Genomic DNA, 17,528 nt, shown 5'->3' on the forward strand with positions numbered 1-17,528 from the left:
TATCTGGAGACAAAAGCATTCAAAAAATGACATAAAAATTAATGGACACTTTTGAAAATAATGGCCTTAGTTTCTGTGTGCCTCACTTTATCCATCTGTTAAATATTTTATTTCCCAGGAATTAAGTTTGTGGGGTAACTTTAGATTTTAAAATAAAAATGATGCCATCAGTGTGTAGTTTCTGTTATCTTTACTCTGGTAACTTTCAGCTGTCTATTATTTAGTTTCTTCTCTTTTTGTTATTTTCCCTTTCTTGTCAGAATACAAGTTGCTATACACAACTTTGCAAAGCATTCTCATTGTAATATATCTTTTCCTTTATTTGTAGTCAGTGTCCTTCATGCAAAAGACATTGCATTAATTATAATAAAATTAGCTAGTTTAGGAAGAGATGTGCCTAAGGAATTAGGACTCCTAGAATTTTTGCTATGGACTCATAGGACCTTAGGCAACTTAATTCATCTGTGTTCTTAGTTTACTCATTTGTAAAACGGGAGTGCTACTGCTAATACTTACCTAACTCTTTCAGGCTGTTGTGAAGACTATTGTTTGTAAAGCATTTTGAAATTGGCAGATGAAAGGGACACTGTTTGAAAAAGATGGCCCCAACTTGCCAAAAAATGCTCTTGGGAGAGGAATGTGATAGATATGGCAACTTCCTGCCATATCCTTTGATGCCCTTATTGAATTAAGTTTAAGTATCTTTGTATTAAATGGTTTGTGTATGATTGTGCTGTACATCTTAGGGACGGCTGCCACAGCTTCTTCGGGAACCAAAAACTGGTGATTAAGGCAAATCATCAAGATTGTAACAACTTCAGAGTGGTACCACCTCCCAGGAAGGCTTCCATATAAAAGTTAAAACTAGATTTTCCTGAGAACAAGAGACTGTTTGATAAATGGCTTGAGTTTAAACTGGCTCATCTCTCTTCTACCTGATCCAGCAGATAGACAGGATTTTTTGTCTCAGGGGGACTCCAGCACTTGCAGAAGAGGTGGACAGACTTAAGGGACCCATAAGAGTGATGGGTGATCTCTGGTGAGCTTTTAGTGTGCATGTAGGACTGTCTATTATTTTGTATGTTTTCTCTGCAATGCTTTTGCCTGAAGAATAAATATGCTCACTTATAAAGAGCTGTGTAGTAACTTGAAACTGTTAGTAATACTCTAGTCCATAGATACTCAGACTGAGGCTTGAGAGCTGCTAGTGGATTTTTAATGTTTCACACATACAGAATGGGAAGCGACTGTCTAGGAAGGAGTACGGCAGAAAGGGATCTAGGGGTTATAGTGGACCACAAGCTGAAAATGAGTCAGCAGTGTGATGCTGTTGCAAAAAAAGCAAACATGATTCTGGGATGCATTAACAGGTGTGTTGTGAGCAAGACACGAGAAGTCATTCTTCCGCTCTACTCTGCGCTGGTTAGGCCTCAGTTGGAGTATTGTGTCCAATTCTGGGCACCGCACTTTAGGAAAGATGTGGAGAAATTGGAGTGGGTCCAGAGAAGAGCAACAAGAATGATTAAAGGTCTAGAGAACATGACCTATGAAGGAAGGCTGAAAGAATTGGGTTTGTTTAGTTTAGAAAAGAGAAGATTGAGGGGGGACATGATAGCAGTTTTCAGGTATCTAGAAGGGTGTCATAAGGTGGAGGGAGAAAACTTGTTCATCTTGGCCTCTGGGGATAGAACAAGAAGCAATGGGCTTAAACTGCAGCAAGGGAGGTTTAGATTGAACATTAGGAGAAAGTACCTAACTGTCAGGGTAGTCAAACACTGGAATAAATTTCCCAGGGAGGTTGTGGAATCTCCATCTGTGGAGATATTTAAGAGTAGGTTAGATAAATGTCTATCAGGGATGGTCTAGACAGTATTTGGTCCTGCCATGATGGCAGGGGACTGGACTCGATGACCTCTCGAGGTCCCATCCAGTCCTAGTATTCTATGCTTCTATGACCCTACAGCTCTTTGCAGCATATGGCAGTAAAACATTCCATTATTTAATTATTAACTGATCTAAGTTACTATCCAGTCAGGATGCTTTTGCTGTGCTCTTGACCTGTTGTGATGGATACAATAATAAAGCTTCATCTGTCATTTTACTGTGGCAATAATGTGTCTACATATAAAATAGTAAAGGAAACAATGAATTCACATTACTGCAACTCTTCTGGATAAGGATGATCACTTTTTTGGCTCCTGAACAACTGAGGTCTGAGTATCACTGCTCTTGGAGAGAAAGCAAAGCAGACTGATTGCTGGGAATAGTATAGTATAGCTCAGGGAACTGTGCAGCCTTCAAAGCCCAGGACAGAAGGGAGCAAGACACTGGCCTCTGCCCAAGAGATGTGGTTACTGGGAGCCAGAAACCTTTAAGTGGGTGCTCATGAGAGAGGGGGAAATAAGCATGCAGTTACTCTGAAAATGTGGGTGTTTAGATTTGGGCTTTGGCTCAATATACTGCTGAGATAAAGACCAGCTGTATAATTTGAATACAGATTCAAGTTTGTATTTCCACCCTCTCAAACTTCATATCCAAGATTTTGGTTAAGGCCTATATCTATGATTTATGTTTCTTTCCAGATGATTGTGAGGTTGAATAAGGGAATCTTTAAATTCTGGGATTGAAACTTGGCAATAAAGTGAACCTGGAATGTACATCTCTAGGGAATAATCAGTCTTAGACTCGAAGCTAGATAAAATGTAATGATTCCCTGTGGTACTGGTACAGATTTGATAGTCTTTTGGTCTCTTTGAGGCAGAGCTCTTGCTGGCTCTGTCATTGATTATGTTAAGAACATTATTTAGCAAGCAGAAGCCTAAGAGCTTGATTTGAGATCAAGCAATAGCTGTGATGTTCTTGGATAGAGTCCTTGCTTACCCATCTTGAGTTGGACTCGTGAGTGAACTGGAAAAGATACAGAGGTTTGTTTTGCATATACACACCCAACAGTTCAGGTTCTCATGGGGCTCCTCCATAAAATCTGAACCTCTGGAGTCTCCAAAATTGGATGGAAACCTTGTATCTCAAAGCACCGGATTTCAGATACTCTCTGCTTCCAATCAGACCAGAAGTAGTGTGAGAATAAATCTTCTCGTGGTATTTCAACACTTCCATTCCTGGCCATAATCTGGAACCGCAGACACATATGAAAATAAGAAATAAGGGATAGAGTTGATTGATTTTCTTTTTCATACCAAAAAAGAGCAAATCAAATACCAAGTTCCCCAACTGTGAATATGACTGATTCCCATAAATAACCCAAATATTACTGATCTTCCCACGTAGTCTGATAATTTAGTACTCTCTGGGCCTGCTGCTGTCAGCAGAGAGGAGAATAAAGATCTCCTCCCCAGCTGATTCAGCTCCTCCCCTCTGGAGGGAAGAAAAGCTCTTTTTCTCCCTGGCTGGTTCAGTTTCTGCCTCCAAAGCCTGAGCACGAAAGTGAAGACCCTGTTTAGCTCTTTGTTGTAGCTTGTATTCTCCAGGACTGGTGAGGGAAAGGAAATGATCCTCTTCTTCTGGGAGCTGCAGGACTTCCAGCAGGAACTGCAAAAAGAGAGGTGTGTCTAAATATTGGCTGAATATTCCAAATGGGAGAGGACCACTGTTCTGCTGAATGTTAGGCCCCTTACATATTCTCTCTCTCTTTCTGTCTGTCTCTCTATCTCTCTGTCAAGTTGAATTTGGGGTAGAAGTTTAAATAAATTTCTATTTTACCCAAACTACTTTGCATATTCTCACTTATTGGCCCTAAAGTTAACTACCTACAGGGGGAGGAGATGGAGAGGGGGAAGCTGATGATTAAATATTGTGATAACATACTGGAAAAGAACTTCAGAGAGAGTCTCTTTCTTCTGACACTGAACAGGGAACAATTGTTCATGGTAAGAGTGATGCTTAAAGCCATTCCCTCTTTCTTTTGCTTCACTAAAGTGACTCTTTAGTGCCTTTCCTAGTTCCCTGTCTGCTTTGTTTCCTACCACACATGCTCACAATTAAGTGTGAAATGTCATGCATTCATTAGTTATATGAAAATGCTAGTACTGAGGAAGAACCCAGACTTTTTAAAAATTAAGTGCCAAAATTTTAGTAGGAAGAATCCAAGGTTTATACATTTACAGGTATGTGATGGTGTGTTTGTTGCTTTAACTATTTATATAGCCATTCAGACATCCTAAATTGCATATTGAAATTTGAATGTGTATCATGTAAATTTGATTATGTGCATTGAGAATGTCGACTGGAGGCTTCTCTCTGACAAATTATCTGTAAATTATCTAAACGACTAATTTAATTAGAAATAGAAAAAATAATTTATTTTCTTTTTAAAATAACAGAGTATATATAACATATGAAAGTTGAGACTTCAATTGAGATGTTATATAAGTAATTTGCTGTACAACAAAGCAAGTAAAAATATAGAAGTATTCATGGAATCATATAATAATAGAACTGAAAGGGACCTCAAGAGGTAATAGAGTCCAGTCTCCTGCCCTGATGGTAGGACCAAGCACTGTATAGATCTGTGTTTCTTAAACTGTGTACTGTGGTACACTGGTGGAGGTGTGCCGCAGAGAACAGAATTCAAAATGGCCACCCTTAAAGGGGCAAGTGACTTTTTTTTTCCCCTGGCCCTTTTTCCTCCAACCTTTTTTGCTCAACAAAAAATCTTTGGTGTTTCCCATAAAAAGTTTGATTGGTGTTCCTTGGTCTTAAAAAGTTTAAGAAATACTGGTATAGATCACCCCTGACAGTTGTATCTCTAACCTGCTCTTAACTATCTCTAGTGATGGTGATTCCACAACTCCCCTTGGCAATTTATTCCAGTGTTTAACCACACTGATATAATGGTAGATATGGTGGCCATTGTATAAATGGAAAACAACTGCAGGAACTGTCCCTCCAGACATTGTCAATAAATATATGTGTTTTAATGTAAGGTAGTGCAACAATTATATATTAGATGTAGAATTCTTTGTTCATTGTATGTCCTAGATTGAGGTACTAAATTAATTCAGATTATTTTCTTTTCCTCTCAACTGAAACAAAAATAATTTTACAAAAACTGGACATAAATATAGCAGCAAGATGTGAAATTAATATCAGTGATTTACCTTAATGTGTTTTTGGTAATTGAGGATTTCATTTACTTTTAATGTTTAATTTTTAAAATGCAGAAATGCCACTTTTCACTAAAAAAATTACACACTGGAGTTATCATAGCTTTCATTGTTTATTTTTAAATACCAGTTCTTAGTGGGTTAAACTGAAATTCAGAAACTATTATACAAAGTATCATTCTACAAATCAATCTCTAAAGACCTGTCAGTTTTTAAAAGCAAAACATTCAGTTATTTCTTTCAGTTGTTGACTGAATTATTTACATTTCTTTAAGCAATGTAGAGGAGTTGGGATGAAAACCTGATTGGTAAACAAAGTTATCTAATTCTACAGTTAAAATTATTTTTCAAATATTTCAGTATCCAAACCCTGACTAAAGCCATGTATTGAAGCATGTGCCTAACTTGAACTATATTGTTAGTCATAGGTAGGACTTAGGGACCTTAAGAGTTTTTTCTCCTGCACTCATGTCAGGACTAGATGTTGTCTAGACCACCCCCAACAGGTGCTTGTCTAACCTGCTCTTAAAAATCTCCAGTGATGAGATTTTCCTCCAGTTTATTCCAGTGCTTAACTTTTCTGACACAAAGGACATTTTTCCTAATGTCAGACATAAACCTGCCTTGCTGCAACATAAATCCATTGCTTATTGTCCTATCTTTGATGTGAAGAGGAAATTTTTTTCTCTCTCCTCCGTGTAACAACCTTTTTATGCACTTGTTATCATGGCCCATCTCAGTTTTCATGTCTCCAGACTAGATTAAACCCATTTTTTTCAATCTTTCCTTATAGTTCATTTTTCTAGACTTTTAATCACTTTTCTAGCTCTTCTCTGCACTTTCTCCAATTTATCCATGTTTTTTCTGAAAAGTGGCACACTGAACTGGACACACCTACTCCAGTTCAGGCCTAATTAGCACAGAGTAGAGCAGAAGGATTACTACTTGTCCTGACAACATTTCTGCTAATACATCCCAGGATTGTGTTTGCTTTTTTGGCAACAGTGTCACACTATTGTTGACTTATATTCAGCTTGTGATTCAAAATGATTCCCAGATCCCTGTCTACAGTACACCTTCCTAGGCTGTCATGTCCCATGTAATAGATTATTTCCTCTTAAGTGGACTACTTTGCATATGTCTTTATTGAATTTCAACCCATTTACTTCAGACCATTTCTCCAGTTTGTCCAGTTCATTTTGAATGTTAATACTATCCTCCAATGTACTTGCAATGCCTCCCAGCTGGTAACATCCATAATTTTTATAAGCATATTCTCTATGCCATTATCTAAATCACGGATGAAGATATTGAACAGAAGTGGACCTCAAACTGATTTTTTGAGATGCTCTTCCAGCCTGACTGAACTACTATCCTCTGGCAACAGTTATCCAAAGTTTTATATCCTCTTTATAGTAGCTCCATGGAGATTGAATTTCTCTAGTTTGTTTATGGGAAGGTCATGTGAGACAATAGCAAAAGACTTATCAAAGTCAAGAAATATCACATATACCTTGTGAACAAGTTTTGATACCCTATCAAAATGAGCTATTAGGTTGGTATCACATGATTTAATTCTTGGCAAATTCATATTGACTGTTACTTATTGTCTTCTAAGTAGTCACAAATTGATTCTTTAATTATTTGTGTCATTATCTTTCCAGACACAGATGTTAAACTGTAGTTCTCTAGGTTGTCCTTTTTAGAGACTGGCACAATACTAGCCCATTTCCAGTCCTCTGGAATCTCTCTTCTCGTCTATGACTTTTCAAAGATAGTTACTAACGTCTCAGCTATTTTCTCAGTTAGCTCTTTGAGTATTCTAGGATGTATTTTATCAGGCCCTGGTCAAGACTTCCTCCAAACCAGTGGTTCCCAACCTTTTTTATACCAGGGACTGGCAAACCCATTCGCAAACTTTTGGCAGACCGGCATCATTTTATTTGCATAGTTGCATATTCATTATGCAAATAATGAATATGCAAATACACAAAACTGTTACTAACCTGCCAAAAGCCCTGGCTCCCAGAACCCCCCAGCCCTAACCCCTAGAGCACCCCCTCCATTACCCTCCAGAGTCCCCTGCATCCACCCCCCCAGTGCCAGCCTCCTGCCCTCAGAGCCTCCCAGTGCCAGACCCCATGCCTCAGTGCCATCCTCCACCCCTTAGAGCCCCGCCACTAGGCCCCCCAGTGCCACTTTCCTGTTTCCAGAGCCCCAATGTACCCAACCCCCACTGAGCCCTCCCCAGTGCCAGCCCCTAGGGCCCAGTATTAGCCCCATCCCCAAAGCTTCCCAGTGCCAGCCCAGGCTCCTTAGTCCCCCACTACTAGTCCCACCCCCAGTGCCTCCCAGTGCCAGCTCCCCATCCCGGACGTCACAGGGCCAGCCCCCCTCAACTAGCCATGTGTTGCTTCCCAGCACCAACTGAGCACTGTTGCTCGGGTTGCAGCTGTTCTAAGGCTGACATACTGGGCTCTGAACAGTGCTCTTCCATGTCTGGGAAGAGACTCTGCACCTGCCCAGTGCTGGCTGGTTGAGAGATGGGGCAGGACATGCCTTTCTCAATAGCCACACTGGCTCGGCAGCGCTGGCTATGGTACCCTGGCACCCAGAGCCACCGCGGCTCGGCAGCAACCTGGCGGTTGGGAACCGCTGCCCTAAACTACACAGCAGCAAAGCCCTGCAGCTGTTTAATCAGTCCTGTCCAGCCAGGCAGCACCGTGTGTGGAGCCCTGAGCCCCAAAGTGCGCGGGGCTGATTAAGGAGCTGCAGGGCTTTGCTGCTGTGTAGTTTAGAGCAGCTGCTATGCAGCTTATAAGGGACCCTTGGCCCTGGTGACTCAAAGATATCTAACTTGTCTAAGTGAATTTTAATTTATTCTTTTCCTATTTTAGCCTCAGATTCTACCTCATTTTCACTGCCGTTCACTATGTTGGACATCCAGTTTCTACTAAACTGTTGGTGAAAAGTGAAACAAACAAAAAATTGGTTAACTCTTCATTTCCAAATTTTCTGTTCTTGTTTTTCCTCCCTCAGGGTACGTCTACACTACAACGTTAATTCAAACTAACTTAGTTCGAATTAGTTAATTCGAACTAAGCTAATTCAAACTAACGCATCTAGAACTAAAAACTAGTTCAAATTAGCGTTTTGCTAATTCGAACTAGCGCGTCCACATTAAGTGGACCCTGAAGCGGGGTTAAGGATGGCCGGAAGCAGTGCCGGCAGGGCATCAGAGGAGGACTTAGAGCGTGGAGATGCTGACTCAGGCTAGCCGAGGGCTGTGCTTAAAGGGTCCCGACCCCTTCCCCGGACAGACAGTTCTCAGGGGTGCCCCGCTTGCAAAGCAGTCCTGGCTTGGATTGCCCGGAGTACCCACACTGGGCACATCACAGCACTCGGCCATCAGCCCGGCTGCACTTGCCGCAGGCTGCCATCTGGGGAGAGGGGGCAATTGGGGGGATGAAGGAGAGCTTCCACACCCAGAAGCCCGCAGAGCCAGCCCAGTCCTCCCCATCGGGGGCGCGTACCCCATTCCTCCCTCACCTCCTTCCACTTACCCTTCCCTAGCCCCTCTTCTTGATGTACAAAGCAAAGGACAATTGTGTTCAAAAATGGAATCTGTCTTTATTGAACAAAACTGGGGGAGACTGGGAAAAGGAGGTGGGAGAGGGGAAGAGAGAGGCTGGGAGAGGGGAGGGCAACTAAAATGATCAGGGATTGGGAACAGGTCCCATATGAAGAGAGGCTAAAGAGTCTGGGACTTTTCAGCTTAGAAAAGAGGAGACGAGGGGGGACAGGATAGAGGTCTCTAAAAGCAGGAGTGGGGTGGAGAGGGTGCATACAGAAAAGTTCTTCATTAGTTCCCATAAAAAAGGACTAGAGGACACCAAAGGAAAGGAATGGGTAGCAGGCTTCAAACTAGTAACAGAAAGTTGTTCTTCACAAAGCAAAGAGTCAACCTGTGGAACTCCTTGCTGCAGGAGGCTGTGAAGGCTAGAACTAGAACAGAGTTTAAAGGGACGTGAGATCAAGTCACGGAGGTTGGGTCCATGGAGTGGTATTAGCCAGGGGGTAGGAGTGGTGTCCCTGCCCAAGGTTTGTGGAAGTATGGAGAGGGATGGCATGAGACAAATGGCTTGGTCACTGTCTTCGGTCCATCCCGTCCAGGGTCCCTAGGGTTGGCCACTGTCGGCAGACAGGCTATTGGGCTAGATGGACCTTTGGTCTGACCCAGGTCGGCCATTGTAAGCTCAGGGTTCAGGGTCGGGCGTCTCAGTGGACCACCTTGATTTTCATGCACACCTGCTCCTGGGTGGCCAGGCTGGCAGCTCTCCTGCCCTAGACAGCCACTTTCCTGTGCCTAGTGCAGAGGTCGTGGACGAGGTCCATGATGTCCGCACGAGCCCAGGCGGGTGCCCACCTCTTGCTGTCCCGGGCAAGCTCCTGGGAGCCGCCAGCCTGGTCCCGGGAAGAGGGGGAGGGCTGGGGGGCATTGGGTGGGTGGCTCGATCCGTGCCAGGTGCAGGGTCTGCTGGCTGGGTGCTGGCAGGCTTGCACCTGGCACGGGCACCGTAACCAGCCCGTGCCCCTTTAAGGGGTCCGGGGCAGGGAGGGGGGCAGACGAGTTTCCCTGGTGTTGGCCAGAGTGGCCACCAGGGAAACCTGGGGAGGGCTAGCCTCCCACTAGTTCGAATTAAGGGGCTACACAGCCCTTAATTCGAACTAGTAAGTTCGAACTAGGCTTAATCCTCGTGGAATGAGGATTACCTAGTTCGAACTAAGCGCTCCGTTAGTTCGAATTAAGTTCGAACTAACGTCCGTTAGTTCGAACTAATGTTGTAGTGTAGACATACCCTCATTGAGTAATGGGCCTAACATGTCCTTGGTGGTCATCTTGTTTCTAATGTTTTTGTAACATGTTTTCTTGTTACCCTTTATGCCTCTTGCCTTAGCCTTTCTAATTTTATTACTACCTATTTGTGTTATTTGTTTATATTCAGCCTTTGTCATTTTACCTAGATTCTACTTTTTGTAGAATTCTGTGGCGGGTTTTAAGGGTGCAAGCTCCACACCCCGGAACTCCCGTCCGTGCCCCTGGCCGGGGCCGGCGGGGCGGGGTGGGGCTCCGCGAACCCACCGCCTCAGAACGCCCAGGTACCCCATCCTCCGGGGCCCGTGGGTGAGTCTGGTCCCGGGTGCGATCACCCCCCGCCCGGAGTAGGGCCGGGGGGGCTCGGCGGACCCGGGCCGGTACCTTCCCGGGCGGCCCCCGGCTGGGGGCCCGACCGGGGCTCTTGAGCCATCCCTCTAGTCCTGCTCCCTTCCTCTCGGTCCCCCTCGGTGGGGATGGGGAGGTGGGGTGGAGTGTGCGGCTGTTGCCGCCTTGAAGACCTACGCTGAGGTCGGGGGGTGGGGGAGTGGGGGACCCGGGCCCGCCCTCACCACCGGGTCCCAGCCCGAGGCCCTAAGTGGGGTGGGTGCCTTAAAGAGATCCCCCCACGGCAGGCGGGGCAGCCGCCCGAAACTCGCCTGCCCACGGGCGCCAAAACGGTCCCGCCTCGGACTCTTTCCAGTCCCGCGGCGCTGGACCCCCGGGCCGGCGCAGAGTTAAGTCGCTTACCCCGTCACAGACGCCGTGCCCGTCCCAGGGCGAGTCGCCAGCTGCCGGGATCGTCTCCCTTCGTTGCCCGGAAGGCCGGGTGCTTGGGGTGTCAGGCAGCCAGGGTGGCTGCCCGCTTGCTCCCCCTTTCCTGGGCGTCTCTGAGCCCCTGTTATGGGCGCGGGCGGGTGACGTCAGGGGCGTAAGCCCCGCCCCCTCCGGAGCACTCCCGCCCGGCTCCCGCCGGAGTGTGCCCGCGGCTCTGCCCCTGGGCACAAACCGGGGCGCCCTAGCCGGACATCTCCTGGTAGCCCGGGGTTTCCCCTGGCGCGCGCCCGCCCCTGCGTCTTGCCGCGGCAGGGCCGGTGGCGCCGCGCCGAGCGGCTTTCGGCCGTCCCTGGCCGCCGCTTCCCGCTTGCGAGGGGGGGCCTCCCCCGCTCCTAGTGCGGACCTCGCTGGGTCCGTCACAGATTCTTTTTTTAAATTTCAGATCATTGAAGATTTCCTGGTTAAGCCAGGGTAGTCTCTTGTCATATTTCCTAACTTCCTGCACTTCAGTTTGCTCTTGTGCCCTTAATAATGTTTCCTTGTAATATTACCAGTTCTCTTGATCTGTGTGTCTCTGTAGACTTGCTTCCCATGGCATCTTACCTACCAACTCTATGAGTTTGCTAAAGTCTTCTCTTTTAAAATCCATTATCTTTACTATGCTGTTTCCCCTCCCACTGTTAGAATTATGAATTCTGGAATTTTATGATCAGTTCCACTCAAATCGCCTTCCACTTCCAAATTCTTATCCACTTTCTCCTAATTTGTCAAAATGAAATCTACAACAGCCTCTTCCCCACTAGCTTTCTCCATCTTTTGAAATAAAAAAATGGTCTCTAATACGTTCTAAGAACTTGCTGGATAATCTGTGATCTGCAGTGTTATTTTCCTAACAGATGTCTGGGTAGTTGAAGTCCCCCATCACCACCAAATCCTAGGCTTTGAGTGATTTTGTTGTTTTGTCTGTCTCTTCTTCCTAGTTTGGTGATCTGTAATAACCCCTACTATAACATCCCCTTGCTTTTTGACCTCTTTTATCCTTATCCAGAGACTTTCAACAAGTCTGTCTCCTATTTCCATCTTAGTCTCAGACCAAATGTGTACATCTTTAATTTTTAAGGTAACCACTCCTCTTTTTCACCCGCCTATCCTTTCTGAACAAACTGTATCCTTCTGTACCAATATTCTGCTCATGTGTATTATCCCACCAAGACTGTAATGCCAATTACGACATAGTTGTGTTTATTAATTAGCATTTCCAGTTCTTCCTGCTAATTTCCCTTACTTCTTGAATTGTATACAAACACCTAAAATGATTAGGGATTTCTCAATCTCTCTCTCTCTCTCTTATTCCTGCTGCAATGTCCCATGATCCTCCCAAGTTCTGACCCTTCTCTCAAGTCACCATGTTTTTGACTTACCTGTGGACTTTTTGTCTTCTTGATTCCTTCTAACCTAGTTTAAAGCTTGCTAGGTGAACAAGTCTGTATCCAAAAATGCTCTGCCCCTTCCTCAATAAGTGGACCTTTTCTTTGCTCAGCAGACCTTCTTCCCAGAATAGCATTGCATGGTCAAGAAAATCAAAATTCTCTTGGTGACACCATCCACGCAGACATGGAATCACATGTCTGATGTTTCTGTCTCTGCTTAGGCCCCTACCCTCGGTGGGAGGTATTGAAGAAAAAAAACACGTGTCTCCTTTTCCTTCACCCTTACTCCCAGAGCCCTGTAATTACTTATGATCTGCCCAGGGTCACACCTCCCAATCTCACGCTTGCCCATATAGATGAGAAGCATGGGGCAGCATCAGAAGGCTGGATGATCTTTGTAAATCCTTCTGTAACATCTCAGATTCTTGTCCCTGGCAGGCAACATAGCTCTCATGATGCCATGTCATGAGATAAATGGGTGTCTCCTCCCTCTCAATAGTCATCAAACATCACTGTGATAGGGCGCAGTCACAGAAGTCCCCTTGGAATTGTTTCCCAGTGTGCTGATCATGACACTGACACCAGCCTTCTTGCTCTCTGGGACTCCCTACCACTCTATCCTGGGGGGCCACATCTTCTGGTCTCCCCCAGACAAAGCACAGGGTTGGGGTAACCACTCCCTGCCCCCGCAGAGCAATGCAAACACTGAACCACTTCATCAATGGGAGGATACAGGTCTAGAGCTCAGCAGCCAAGAAACAAGACCTCCCCCCAATTGAGACCAAAACCTTCCAGTGGGATCAAAATCACAGTGAAAGCTCATCGGGGTAAGCTCTGTTTATCGATGAAAGAGGGATATGCACAGTTCCTCCCCTCCCCCAGGTACCAGTTATTTACACTGGGCCTGATAGTAAACAAAAGCATTTTTAATAAGTGCACTCGGTAGGATTTAAGCAGTTGCAAGTGAAAACAGACAACTCAAAGTAAGTTGTTGAATTAAAATTAATACAAAACGCATAGCTAGGTCTAATTCTCTAAAAATCTTATTGCACACAAATTCTTACTCCAAAGAGCTGTTCTTATTTCAGGTGTAATCTTCAAGTCAGACACAAACCCTTTTTCTCAGACTTGGGGATCCATCCCTCTTTGTATTCTAGTGCATCAGGCCATTCTCCAGGCTGGCCAAAAGCAAAGGGCTGATAGCTTCCTATTGCTTAAATAGACTCCAAGGTGGCAATCTTTTTTATAGCCCCCCTTCCGTGATAAAATACTATGGTCAAAATAAAATACAGGACTATGTAGCACTTAAAGACTAACAAGATGGTCTATTAGATGATGAGCTTTCGTGAGCCAGACCCACTTCCTCAGATCAAATAGTGGATGAAAATTGTCACAACCATATATACCAAAGGATACAGTTAAAAAAAATAAGGGATCTTTCGGAAAAGGCTTTATTTTCTGAAAGATCCGCATCTAGACTTGCGCTTTTTTCCGGCAAAGCTCCGAGCTGGAAAAAAGCGGCAGCCATGTTTATGCAAATGAAGCGGGGGAGATTTAAATCCCTGCTTCATTTGCAATTGCGATGTGTCTAATTTGCATCCCTTTTACGGAAAAGGGATGCAGTCTAGACACAGCCCATGTGAATACTCACTATGAATTCTTCATTGTGCATGGATGCTCCAAAGCCTCAAGACCTCTTCCTGTAGTTCTACCTCCTTCCTGAGAGAGTCCCCCAGCAGAAACCTTCTACACAGTAGAAACCACCTTGGTTTTAGTGAGTGGAAAATATAAACCAAAGTCCTTGCAAATCCACACCAGGGTCTGGGTAGAGGCATCCAGAGCCAGGTTCTTTGTCTCAGTAGAGGTGCAAATGGGGACGGCAGGAGCAATGTTGTCACTGATGCGGCCCTTCCTAACTATAGCAATTATATTATGACTCCCTCTTACAAACTCCATCTCAAACTCTGGTGTTTGCTGTTCTCCGTTCACCTGCTTTCCTTAGCTTCTGGCTTTTAAGTAGGGTTGCCAGGTGTCTGGTATTGTACCGGACAGTCCGGTATTTGCGCGCTCTGTCCGGTAAAAAAATCAGAAAATACCGGACATGTGCAATGTCCAGTATTTTCTGATTTTTCCGGCTGCGCACCGGACATAAGCTTGGCATGGGCAGGAGGAGCGGCTGGGAGTCCCAGCTAGGAGGTGGGGCTGCGATTGCCGCCGGGAGCCCTCAGTCGGTTGAGTGTGAGGAGGAAGGGAAGCCTCCTCCTCGTTTGTGCGTCGCCGGGAGCCTGCGCGGGACAGGCAGCAAGTGCCCAGGTCAGTCCTGCTCCCCACCGGACGATTTGCTCACCCCCCTGTTCCCAGCCGGCCCCTGCACCCCCCCAGCTCTGCTTCCCGGTGGCCCGTTCCTCTTCCTGATCTCCCCCGGCCAGCGCCACTGCCCCCCTGCCCCCCACCAGCTCTGCTTCCCGCCCCCCCTCCTCCCAGCCACCCTCCCAGCCCCCGATCCTCCCCAGCTATGCTTTCCACCCCCCCTTACTCCCGGCCAGTCCCGCCCCCTCCTGGCTGGACCCCGCACCCCCAATATCCTGCAGCCAGCCCTCCCACAACCAGCCCTGCTTCCCGTTGGCCCCCCCAATCTCCTCTGGCCAGTCCTGTTGCCTCCCCCTTCCCGGCTAGCATCGCTCCTTTCCTGGTCGGTCTTCCCCCGCCCCTCCACCCCCACCCCCACTCCATGACTACCTGGTAACCCCTAGCAGTGATCCAGGTTCTTGGAGTTTTTTTTTTGCTTAACAACTTTGGTTCCCCCCCCCCCCTCCTTTTTTATCCTTCAACAAAACTTTTTCCCGGTGTTTTTTTTTTTGGTGGGGGGGGGGGGGTCGGTATTTTTGTTTTGGCCATCTGGCAACCCTACTTTTAAGGCCTTCTCTCCTACGTCAGCACCTGTTAATCACAAGGCTAGTTGAGGCTGGTCAGAAATGATTAGAGGAACCACGGTCCAAACAAGCCCCAAACACACCAACCCAACTGACCAGGGGTGATGTGTGTGGGGCACAAGAGTGGGCTGGGGCTGAGTCACTCTGCTTCCCCCCACTGCTTCCAGTGAGTGAAGGGGGGCCCGACCCCTGCTTCTGGCATCGGACGTCTGCTAGTTAACCCAGGCTACATCACTCAGGGGAGAGGGCTTAGGGGAAGAGGTGGAACAGGAGCAGGGACTGCAGTGGAGGGAGGTTGTCTAGGCCTTCCCCCAGGGCTATGTGTGGTGGTGGGGGAGTCATGGGGAGAGGCCTAGACAACCTCCCTCCACTGTAGTCCCTGCTCCTGTTTCACCTCTTCCCCACATAACCGGGCCCCCTGTTTTCTTCCTCAGACGTTACCCCTGCAACTCACCCTGTAACTTTAAGTCACCCAGGGTATGGCTACACTACCACCCTAGTTCGAACTAGGGTGGTAATGTAGGCAACCAGAGTTGCAAATGAAGCCCGGGATTTGAATTTCCCGGGCTTCATTTGCATCTCGCCGGGCGCCGCCATTTTTAAATGTCTGCTAGTGCGGACTACGTGCCGCACAGCTACACGCGGCACGGACTAGCTAGTTCGGACTAGGCTTCCTAGTCCGAACTACCATTACTCCTCGTGAAACTCCTACATTACCACCCTAGTTCGAACTAGGGTGGTAGTGTAGACATACCCCCTGTGCATAGGTGCTGACTTTACTTTCACCCAGGTGCTCCACCCCTGCTCCGCTCTGAGGCCCCACCCCATTCTTTCCCTTCCCCTGAAATCCTCTACTGCTCTGCCCCTTCCCAATGCCCAACCCCCACTCTATCCCCTTCCCCAATGCTCTGCCCCTAATCCACTCCCAAGGCTCTACACTCATCCCACCACTCCTGCCAGGCTCACACTTGCCAGCCACAGAGCACCCATGAAATTGACGTGTATGATTGGAAGAGAAAGAAAACCATAAACAGTTAAAAACCAAATAACCTAAAAAGGTCCCTCACCCCAAGATGAGTAAATGCACCTTGTTCATTCTCTTCTTCTCAAACTCCCCTGTTTGCTGTCCCCCCCCCCCCCCCACTAGCTCCCTTCTGACTTGCTAGCCACTCACTTGAAGTCCATGTGTTTCAGACGGGAGTTACTTTTGTCAAATACTGTACAGCAAAGAATGTAAAGCTATTAGAAATCAATATTTTTCTTTTGAAATTTCATCTGTGCTTCAATGATAACAAAAATGTTGGTAGGAGACCAACGGAAATAGTAAGAAAAGAAGCTGATTAGAACATTCCTTTGTCCCCAAAGGAAATAATAAATGCAGCGTCCTTCACATAAAATTATTTCTAAAATATTAGCTATAAGGCTTGTCATTCCTCCCATTGAAGTTAGTGGCATCAAACCCAGAATGGATACAAAAAATAAAAGGAGAGTAAGTGTTGAAAAGGCAGCCCACAACAAATACTACTAACTCATGCACTTTACAGCAAAAAAAGAGCTTGCAAACTAGTATTCAGCTGTGCCAAACTAGAATTCAGCCTACTAGATCAGTTAATGTAGCCCTACTGCCAAAGCAGGTTTTTGGATTAGATTCAGTAGCTGTTTCTTTAGAGCAGGAGCAGCCTACTGATGAAGAGTGGATAACACTGTCACATAAGGGAAAATGATGATTTCTTTTTACGGTATAGCTATTGCACACAAAAAATCGAGGAAAAAAAACAGAAGTAGTGCAGAATTTCATAACGCTCAAGGAAAACATGATTGTAAGCAATATTCATTAAAGAGACCTCCATATTTCCCAAAGGATACAACTGTCACTCGTAGTGTGAAATACATACCAATTCACTAAGCAACCAGAAGATGGCATAAATGCAGCAAGCCTGATGTGAGGAAAATTTCAGATCCCATTAAACATTACAAAAATCAGATGGCGAAATTGCCTGTATCGTGCTCAATACTGGGAACCTCACCAACAGACAACTTTCAAAGAAGAGCAACAAAAATGGTTAGAGAGAGGTGAATTTGTGAGGAAAGATTAAAAGCACAAAATCTCTATGGCTACGTTAAGCAATGTTGACCAAAGGAAATAGCTATCTACAGATATTTGAAGGAGATAAACAGCTAGAAAGGAGAGGGGTGATTTGAGAGGCACAGAAGTTATGGGACAAAGTTAAGAAAAGTTCAGTTTGTATATCAAGAAAATAATTCTGACAATGAGGCCTATTATAATGTGGAACAGATTCCCAAGGGAAGAGCTGGAAGTGCAAGCACCTCAATATTTTTTAAAGGACAAAACCATAGAAAATTCAATCCTGCATTGGCAGTGGAAGTT

General features: G+C 45.8%; 1 protein-coding gene across 4 annotated transcripts in view; it reads left to right on the forward strand.

The window, feature by feature from the left end:
• The first annotated feature begins 3,424 nt into the window (after nucleotides 1–3,424).
• The window catches only part of KCNJ15 (potassium inwardly rectifying channel subfamily J member 15), a 95,288-nt gene continuing 81,184 nt past the window's right edge, over nucleotides 3,425–17,528 (forward strand). For 3 of the 4 annotated variants that reach the window (XM_014575451.4, XM_075911940.2, XM_014575454.4), the window contains exon 1: nucleotides 3,427–3,563. Coding sequence is in view for 1 of the 4 variants with exons in the window: in XM_075911916.2 (XP_075768031.1) it covers nucleotides 3,508–3,563 (56 nt within the window). In the remaining 3 variants the exon portion in view is untranslated. Of the gene's footprint in view, nucleotides 3,564–17,528 lie in introns of all 4 variants that reach the window. The other variant, XM_075911916.2, reaches the window with a different exon arrangement.

This window comes from Pelodiscus sinensis, chromosome 1 (genome assembly GCF_052426305.1).
Source record: "Pelodiscus sinensis isolate ZL-2025 chromosome 1, ASM5242630v1, whole genome shotgun sequence".
NCBI classification, from domain to species: domain Eukaryota; kingdom Metazoa; phylum Chordata; order Testudines; family Trionychidae; genus Pelodiscus; species Pelodiscus sinensis.